Source organism: Haliaeetus leucocephalus, unplaced genomic scaffold (assembly GCF_000737465.1).
Source record: "Haliaeetus leucocephalus isolate CR32 unplaced genomic scaffold, Haliaeetus_leucocephalus-4.0 Scaffold526, whole genome shotgun sequence".
Classification (NCBI taxonomy): Eukaryota; Metazoa; Chordata; class Aves; order Accipitriformes; family Accipitridae; genus Haliaeetus; species Haliaeetus leucocephalus.
The window spans coordinates 1,594,010-1,604,059 of record NW_010972962.1 but is presented as its reverse complement, the minus strand read 5'-3'; the positions used below and the strand labels follow the sequence as shown (position 1 = coordinate 1,604,059).

Sequence of the window (10,050 nt, the reverse complement as noted above, 5' to 3'; positions counted from 1 at the left end):
AGCCCGGCGGGTCCGCAGGGGCAGGGACGGAGGAGCTGCAGCGGGACCGGGCAGGCGAAGGGCAACCCCGCTCGGCCGCGTAGAGGTGGCTCGACTGTGTGCGCTTACAATGAGCGGGGGCTCTCGCCGTGAGCCAGGGCCGTTCGCTTTTCTTTCTGTCCCCGTGCCTTGACACGAAGGAGGTTTGCTAAACTGTTGCCTAATCGAGTCAGGCGTGACCCAACAGCAAACGTGTTTCAGAGAACGAGTTTCCTGTTGGAAATCAATTTTCCTCCTAGTAACAGCATCTGAGAAGCTGGAAGGCAACAGAAAATGGTTCGGGAATGATGTGGGATGTCAGAAAGCTTAAGGTCAACCAGCGTGCACAGAGGTTGTGAACCGTAATTGCTCTTAATGCTGTTTAAGATTAACCTCAATGGTTATCGGGGTTTATTGCATCAGCACCAGAGGAAAAGGAATTCATATGAAGAAATAAAACCAAAAGGCACAGTCAGCCATCTGCAGTTAAGCAAAAAAAGACAAGACTGAAAGTACTCGCTTTTAATACTAACGCTAAACAAGAATACCCTTAAATAATAGAAATGCACAGCTAGGAAGTATGTCCTGAAATTAAAGTACTGGCAGATGAGATGTAAAAGTTCACTGTAGATGGAAAGAATCATCGGCAAAAGAACAAACAAAAAGGAGGAGACAAACGAATGAATGAAGTTGGTTAAATCTACCTGAATTGGGAGGGTACCACTAATAGAAAAGCTGTTCTCTTTGGAGAATTCCAAAACTAAGGATAAAGTAACGAAGCATTAACTCACACTGGGAATAAGCTGGGCCTTTACGGTGCAGGTCTGTGAAATGTTCAGCACCTTCAATGTCAGTAACTCCAGAAGTACTCAAAGCAGCCTGGAGCCCAGGTCCATGTGCGTGGTCTAACAAAGTAAACAAAGATCGTATCAGAAAGGCCCAGATGTAATCACACTTTAAGGCTTGATATTCTTATTCCTACTGTTTCCCCAGCCTTTACAAACCCAGAGAAAATGAGATTGTGCTCTTGATGGCTTATAGACAGAGGTACAATCTATATAAAAAATTGAGAAAAAGGAAGGGCAACTTGTTGCATTTTTTTTAAATAGCAAAACCTAATTTTCCTTCTTGCAAAACATTTCTGAAAGAAGATTTGTTCCTCAGAAGTTGGAAAACATCTACCTTGTTGTTATGAAAAGGGAATCTATTCAGCTTACTGAGTAGCTTTGACATAAGACTGATTATTTTTGTTATTTGTATTACGGTGGCTCCTAACAATCCCAGTGGTAGACTGGAAGCCTACCCTATCTCTCAGGCACTGTCCAGAAGCCCTGCCCCAAGAAAGAGCCCCAGGAAAGCAAACCAGTGGCAAACAGCTCTGCAAAATGGTACTCTGCTCACGGCAGAAATCCTTACACAAGCCTCAGCCCCCCAGTAGGCCCTCCCTTCCCTAAAGTCTGAGTAAATAGAGATGCCTTTCAGGATGTCTGGAAGGTCAGTGAGCTGTTCAGGCAGGAGAGCAGCAAGTTTCTATGGTCAAGGACACTTACCGCTCTGTGCTTCCCCTCCCCGTGGGCACCCTACCGCTTTTTTTTTTTTTTTTCTCCCATACACACTAAAGACAGATGGATGATAGTACCTGGAGACATTATAGTAGGGTTTTGGTGGTGCTTATGGTACACTTAGCACTAACAGGTAGAAATCCACAATTAACACAGTCTCTTGGGCACAAACATTCTTGGTTTCCTCTGGTGCTGCTGCTGACCTTAATTAAAAGTTCACCTAAACTGACAAATAATTGAATAAACCACCAGAGCTCAAAATTTATTAGCCCAATTAATTATTTTGTAGGCTGGAGAAACAGTTTTACTGTTAATTTAAGACTCCTGGTTTTATTGAATCATATAGAATTAACTTTGTTGAATGAAGCCATCACCAGCAGCCAAGGAGACTGATTCAGTGAAAATAGCTGAAATTTCTGCTAGCAATGAGGGGTTCAGTGTCATCTGGAATTAGCCTGTTTAAATGAGTTGAATGGTTGAATGTTGCTAAATGGTAAATAATGCTGGGAAGACTTCAGCTGGAAATTATAGGGCTGTTTCTGACTTGTTGAAAAAGAGTAACTGCTAGCTTTCTGAGATTATAGGATTAAACCGTATCAGTACTTTAAATGTGACTCATGAGCAGGGGCTTTCTGAAGAGAATTACATAAATTTCCCAAGGTCTTTCTGAATAACAAATTGTTCCAAATAATTTCCTCATCTTTAATAACTACGGGTGAAATCCTCACCCCATTGAGGTCAACAGAAAAAGTCCTCTTGATTTCAGTGGGTTCAGGATTTCACCCCCAGACTCTGGGAAATGTTCAGCTCTTCTGTGGTGACTGGGTGAGGAAGAAGTGAGGAAGACTCTGCAGCTGGTCATGGTATTTTCTACCAACTGGCAATTCACTGTCCTCAGATTTTTATATTTACCTCACTTAGCGATGAACCAGATTCTATTCTCATTTGCACCAGTGTGGATTTACAGTGTATTTTTAGATATCTCTGAGCAAAATCTATCTTCTTGTCAAAGCACATGACCCCAAACATTTATTGCTGGGTTACAGACGTAGCGTATGGGGAACTGTGCAGTTCTGGGTTGACCGTGTAGAAATTTAACTTACCCACACTGCTATCCCGAGGCAACTATTTGCTTACCTGCACTCAGTTAATTACAATTGACTTTGCTGTAATTATTACAGTTCTAATCAAGAGTAGATAACACATACTGTAATTACCCGTACAGCTATAGTCCATCTGTCCTGTCCCGTACCACCTCCCCCCCGCCCCCGCCAAACCTACACACCAAAGAAAACCAGAAAAGCAACATGGTAAAATCCAATGTAACACAAGTTGCTTTATAAATAAGGGAAGTAATACAATCTGATTTTCTATGGATTTGCACCTCTTGTCCCTTGGGCCCCACACGAAAAGTGCTCAGCGTTCTCCAAGACCTTGTATCTTGCCTCTTCTGGGTGAGAGGTGGTTTGTGTCATGCAGAGCTGTGTGCATCAGCTAGCTAGGTTGCCCACGATGTTTGGATGGCTGACTGCTGAGTTTTGCCCCTTTCTCCTTCAGTGGGGTCACCAGTTTTCACAAAGCACACAGGGGGCCTCTCTCCCTCCAAAACTGGCTAAAAAATTAATAAGAATGATTAAAAAGAGGAAAGTAGAGCGCACTGTTGGGTAGGTTCATTTTCTTAGGAAAACTACTAGAAATGAGGTTCCTCCATGGGTGTCCATTTGCATAATTCCCCTAAAGTCTCTTCAGTCACACTGTTTTATATCAGCAGGAGGTCTGACCATAAATATTTAAGAATTTCAAACCTCTTGTTGAGGGCACATGAGGACAGTTTCAGATTTTACAAGAGCAAAGGAATGAAAGAAACAGCTTCATGTTTTTCATGACTCAATTCCTCCAACTCAGCCTGTGCTTTAAAGCCCCAGAGCACGTATAGACTTTTACCTTTGTGCCAGCTCTTATTGTTAACCATTTTTCAGGCATTTATAACCAGATCTACAACTCTGTGTAAAATTGAGCATGATAATTTTGTGACAGATCCTGTCTTGGTTAGCAAACTTCAGCTACTAGTAGAACTCATTGAGCTTTGCCTAAATGTAGCCGAGATCAACGTGTGCTCTGTCCATTTGAAGCTGGAATCTGTGGTAGTATAGCTCTGAGGATGGAGATACTTTTAAGCTCTTTCTGTGCTTTAAATAATAATATTTTTTTGCTTTCTGATTTTTCTTCCTTATCCTCTTTCTCTTCCTGTTCACTCAATTCTCATTTGCCACACATTACCAGTTTAAAACTTCACAGTATACATACATACACAGAATTTTTTTTTAATATTAAGTTTCAGAAAGACCTAGAAATTGTGTGATGTGCTAACACTGTTATTTTTTTTAAATACTAATTTTAAGTTAACATAAAGTAGAAGTTTTTACTAGTGACCAAATTCTTAACTGCTTGTCTCTAGTGAGAGATTGGGGTAGACGCGGAATGGGGACTGAAGCAATGCAAGAAATACAGGATTATTCACAGTATGAAACATATCTTTAGGAAATATTATTTGCCTTTCTAAAGTTGTTGAAAGACTATTATTATCTCTTTTTACCTTTCAGCAAAATGATGGTCCAACACTCAGGCCAGGTATCTGCATTAGAAGTCAGCGCCTCCGCAATTGTTCCCACTTTGTCCCCTGCAGGGTCACTGGGGTTTGATGATTTCACAAATTTAACCCCACTGGTGAAAGAGGAACTGAGGTTTGCCATTCAGAATAAGCGTCAGTCCCACAGGATGTCTTCTACACTGGACACGATGACGGTTTCTGAAAGGCCAATTGAAACATCAATCATGAAAACAGAGGTATGGCTCTTTAAATAGCATTTCAGCGTGAATGATTAATACTCTAATAAAGTTTCACCACAAGACCAGTAATTATATCAGCTACAGACAACCCTCTCCACCGTACTTGATCCTTTTAAGCCTGCTGCTTGGCTGTCTGTTAAGTGCTTCTGAGAAACCCTCTGGTATTTCTCATTTCCATTGAGATCTATAGTTGGATATTTTATTTTTTATTATGGACTAAGGACAGTGTTTTACAGTGATTAGAGCAAGTGCTGATCTGGTTTCCCTGCCTACTTGTGGCTGAACTTGAAATAAGTCACTGCTGAAGTTATATTTCACTGAGGAGAGTCCAGTAGGACCCACATGGGCTAGACTAAGATAGACACGGCCATGCTATGTCCACACTAGGTTTTTACTTGAAGATAATAGTCTCTGTGAAAGACATTTCTCTTATGAAGTGAAAAATAGCTTAAGTTAGGGAAACAGCTACACCTTGGTCTGGGCCTCCCCAGGAAACAAGCCAAAGCTTGAAGGAACGCGTTACGATCCCCTTTTCAGTGCTGCCTTTAGTTTGCTGCACTCTCACCGCCTCATTCACGACACCTCTGCTCTGCTCCCTGTGCCCCTCGCTCCTTTTCCTCCTTGGGAAATAGAGGCAAGATGGAGGGGTGGGAGTCAGCCTGGGGGGACACTCGGCAAGTTCTTTTGAGTGCCATTGATTTAAAATGAGCCATCACATGGATTACAACCATCCAAACTCCAGTCAGGTTTTATTGACGATTCTAATGGAGTTACTACCATTTTACTGGTATGGCAAGCAAGGTCAGAATCACATTCTTATGTAACTCATGATGAGCACTGACAACATTATCTGTATTGCTTTTAAAAATGCAGAAGTTATTAAAATACAGGTCATGTATTTACAACATCTTACGGATTGTGCGTATCTGTTTTTATGGGATAGTTTTCTCCTGAAGAGGATGAAAGAAAAAAGCGAAGAAGGGAAAGGAACAAAATTGCTGCTGCAAAGTGCCGAAACAAAAAGAAGGAAAAAACGGAATGTTTGCAGAAAGTAAGTGACTGGCTTGAATTGTTCTTAATCTGTCATCCTGCCAGGATCCAAACAGATAGCATGGGGTACTGTCACAGTAGGAAATACAGAAAGATGTCACCAAAAACCCTTCAAAACATTAGTTATAAAATAATTAACATGCTATATATTAAAGCCAAACCTGGTTAAAACTGGACTAAAGTGAAAGCATGGTGGGAGCGAAAAGAGATACTGTTTCAGTGACTGATCTTGTCTATGGGGATAATATTAATTTGAACATGTACACTGAACACAAAAAGAAGTAAAAACTCATTTCATGTAACATTCATTGTGGAGACCAAGAGCCCAAAAACACCAACAAGTACTTTCTGACTTCTTTATGAAATGAGTGGCATAGTAGCTTACCCCAAAATTCTCTGTCCTAAGACCCCAGTTGTCTTCACCTGCTCTGCCATGATATACAACTATACTACAGCAGCATCAGGCCTGCCTTTATTCCTCTATCTAGGGGTAGGGGAAAAAAAAAAAGCTATGTCCTTACTTTGTTAGCTGAACATAGGTTTACAGATATGTGACATGATGTTCCAGGGAGTTAATAAGAAGTTTAGATGATTTTGGGTCAATTTTTGACCCCAAAAGTTCAGAATAATCTTGCAGAAGATGGCAATAATGCTTTGGATACCTATCATTGTAAGTGAATACAAGTCTGAATTTGGCTTTTCAACTTCCATTATACTTCTCTACAGGCCAAAGAAGGTAACTGTCAATCTGGTTTTTAGGCTATTATCAACTGGGGGATGTATAGTTTCATCATTACGGGACACTAAGAACATGCAATTCCTTTCCCTGCTAGCCATATGCTTTCCCAGCAATAAAAAAGACTGCAACTATTAGTTCAAACAGTCAATGGCAATGTTAATCTACTCAGTCTAATAGTTGTGTCTGTCCTTTGTGACTAGGAATCAGAAAAGCTGGAAACTATCAATGCAGAATTAAAAGCCCAGATCGAAGAGCTAAAGAACGAGAAGCAGCATTTGATATACATGCTAAACCTTCACAGGCCCACGTGTATAGTTCGGGCACAAAACGGAAGGACACCTGAAGATGAAAGGAATCTTTTTATTCAACAGATCAAAGAAGGCACATTACAAGGTTAAGTGACATGGCAAACATGGAAATATTTATAGTGTTTTTAACAGCTACCAGAATCCACGGAGGATCTGACATAATGTGTAGGATTCTATTAGTCAAGAGCCTTTAGGAAGGGCAGATTGCTTTCTTAAGCAGAAAGAATCATTTTGGCTTGACAGCGATTCTTCCCCTTGGAAGATCTGGTCTCAATCAAATTGAAGAGTCTTCTGCCTCAAAACATAGGTTTTGCACCTGTCATACTTGCTGTTCCTAGGAGCTACAGACAACAGCTTCAGAAGTTTTAGCTCTCTGCTAGTATACAGTATCTGCACGCACGATGTTTGTGCTAGAACACTATGACTTCCAATGATGCACATGGTACAGACAGCTGTGCTGGATGGACACTACTTTTCCTTGTTGCTGGTAGGGAAAGCAGACTGAGAGTATTTTTAAAGTTTCGAAGTTTCCAGGAGCATGGTTTCTGGCAGAATGTACTGATACGTAATGTTGCATTCTAACCTAACACACACACACAAAAAGCCTTTAGTTCCAACTAAGCTTTGTCATTTTTTTCACAACACTTGTGTGGGTTTTTTCTATGACTCATCTCAAGAGACTGAATTTGAAGAGCCTAGTAGGTGTGACAAAGAAATGTTTCTTGCAAAATGTCCATGTAGCTAAGTTTGTATTTTATGAGCTGGAACCCCACCTACTATCCTTTGGGGACTACAATTTTTCCTTGAATTGCTGAAGAGCAGCTTGTTCCACCACTTGGTGACTCGGTGAATTGGACCCACTGGAAGGAGGAAACTAATTATGGAGGGATATTGATACAGGTTTTGCCTGAGTAAAGAACCACAGGACTGAAGCCTAGGCTCATAAATCATGAGAAGTTTTTTTTTTTTTTTAAAAAATCATCTAAGATCTAATCCTACAAGCCTTAATTCACGCTATTAACCCTTACTCACATAAGAGGTTCCACGGACTTCAGTGGGTCTGCTTATGCAGATAGCTCTTATAGGCATAAGAGCTTGACAAACCTTTTTCCATCCTGGTCAGGATTACTTCATTTTGCCAGGTGATTCAGAGGGAAAAAATATGATTGCAGCTACTTTTATTTTACATTTGAGTGACAACTACAGTTACTTAGAATCCAAAGGAGGCAAGAGTTTTGATGTAGAGAATAATTGTTTTTATTAAATACTAACCTTAGATGTTTTTGAACTGGTAGAAGAGCTGCTGGACAAAACAGTTGGAGCTATGAGTGTTTAAATTCTGATGTTTCTGTGAAATTCTCAGATTGTTTAATCCTATAAAATATATCCTTACAATTTTTTGTAAAAGAAAATATCCTTATTTATCACTAATATCATCATGAGCAGAGTTAATAAATACTGCGAGCAAGTTAAAACTGAAAACACAAGTGTTGTGCTGTCTTTTTACTTTTATCTCTTGGTGTTTAATATTATATATTCCTAAACTTCACCAGTTGTATTTGAGACACCACTGTTGAAAACACTTATCCTTCATCTTTTCCACAGATGAGGCACTGAGTATCTTCAACAATTGAGTGCAGACATTATACCTTCCAAAATTCTGTACCTCCATCAGTGGTGTCTAGCTGTTCAATGTCACAATTTAAACAAAGCAGACAATAAGAATGAAGCTTACGGTACATAATATTTTACACCAGTTACACAGTGTTGAAATTGTGGGTTTGTTCTAAAGGCTAAACTTAAAGATACCTCAGCCATAAGCTTCTTACCCTGCAAGTCCCAGATGAGTCTATCAGATATCACACCTGATCTTTATACAATCATTATATTCTGCAACAGAACTTCTTAGTACATTTTCCTGAGATCTGGATATATTGTAATGTCCTATATCACATTTTAAAGATATGTGCTTCATGTATCTGAAAAGTGAATGTATTACAAAGATGACATACTAGGTCCAATTCTGTCCTGAGAATCTACTCTTTCTGTATGTTGGAAGGAGTTCCACTGACTTCAGTGAGTTTTATTCATGTCCTGTATGCAGAGTTTGGAGCCTCTGCTCCAACTTCTCTGGCTTAGAGGGCAAGTTCCACAGGGAATTGGACCAGCTGTTTATCAGACAACAGATACACGTGAAGTGTATTACAACAAACTTGTCAAACAATGTTCATTGGTATTTGACTTCTGTAATGTGGAAATAAAAAACTAAGGCATCATCTGGGTATCGTACACCTTGGCTTTGCCTTTTGCACATCAAATACCAGCAGACAAAACTGTTTGCCTCCTATACTGTTATAAAGTGTTACCACAGAGATTAGAATATAATGACAGAATACATGTGTCTCCCTTAGGGAATTTGTATGGTTGCTTTTAACCATATCACTGGTGACGCAGGCGTCATGCTTTTCTTGCTTGATGTTATTTACTTAGCATGCCAAATGTTAATATGGTACCACTACTATTGTCAGAAGAAAATCTATTTTTATTTCTTTATATAGCTGCTTTCTACTGCTTTTGTATGTGTGTGCATGCGTGCTCCTGCACGCTACGCTAGAAATGATGGTACTCAAGTTCATTTGACTGCTGCCAGGAAGAGAGTGTTTAAACACCTAGAAAGGAACAGTATGTTGCATGAGTTTTCTAAAAAGTATACTTTATTCAGGAGAACCCTTAAAATGCATTAAAAGCAGTTTGTTTTCTATTCAAGTTTGTTTTGATACTTTAATAAAAAAGAATTAATATATATTTATTCACGTGTCATTTAATTCATTCTAAGTTTCAAGGCCCAGAAGCAACTTAATTTTCTTAAAACAACACTGAGAGATTAAAAAGCAAAAAATTTATAGGTTTGCAACAGTAAGCGTCTTATAAAGTGAAATTGGTACTGTTCACTGCTTAACAAAGTTTTGTTATTACAAGGTTGATGATGAATTCCAGGCTAATTTCTTATTTGTGGCCTAGGGCTTAGATTAAAGGACTGGAAATTAGAACTCCTGAACCTTTCCTAACCTTGCAACCAACCAGCTGATAGTTATTTCAGCTATCTGATTACCAAATGGGTTTGATGCTTTTGCTGCTGTGAAGCTTTAATATTTATAGATTGCTTTCTATGGTTATATGGAAGGTACTAAAGAAGCATAGCATGATTAGGGCTTTGTTGTTTTTCCTCTGTGCATTGGGGGGGGGCGGGGCAGATGTACGGGTGTGTGTGTGGAGAAGTATGAGGAAAGATGAACAAGATGTTCTATCCTTCCTTTCCTAAAGTAAGTATCTACACTCAAACAGAAGTCCCTGTGTTTTGACAGCCGGTGATGTGGATGAAATCTTTTAGCTTCAATCCTTTACAAGCAGTCGTAACTTGTAATACAGAGGTCAGATAGAAGGCTAGGAGCTCCAGGGACCAGGAAATCCATTGCACTATTGCAAAATCTAGTTAAAAATTTTATCAGTTCCAAGGAAGACC

At 39.7% G+C, this 10,050-nt stretch overlaps 1 protein-coding gene across 1 annotated transcript in view; it reads left to right on the top strand.

The window, feature by feature from the left end:
• Positions 1-7,392, top strand: part of ATF3 (activating transcription factor 3) — a 7,988-nt gene extending 596 nt beyond the window's left edge. Inside the window, exons 2-4 of the mRNA XM_010576409.1 lie at positions 4,184-4,427; positions 5,374-5,481; positions 6,420-7,392. Coding sequence (XP_010574711.1) covers positions 4,188-4,427; positions 5,374-5,481; positions 6,420-6,617 — 546 coding nt within the window. The 5' untranslated portion in view covers positions 4,184-4,187 and the 3' untranslated portion in view covers positions 6,618-7,392. The remainder of the gene's footprint in view (positions 1-4,183; positions 4,428-5,373; positions 5,482-6,419) is intronic.
• The last annotated feature ends 2,658 nt before the right edge of the window (positions 7,393-10,050 follow it).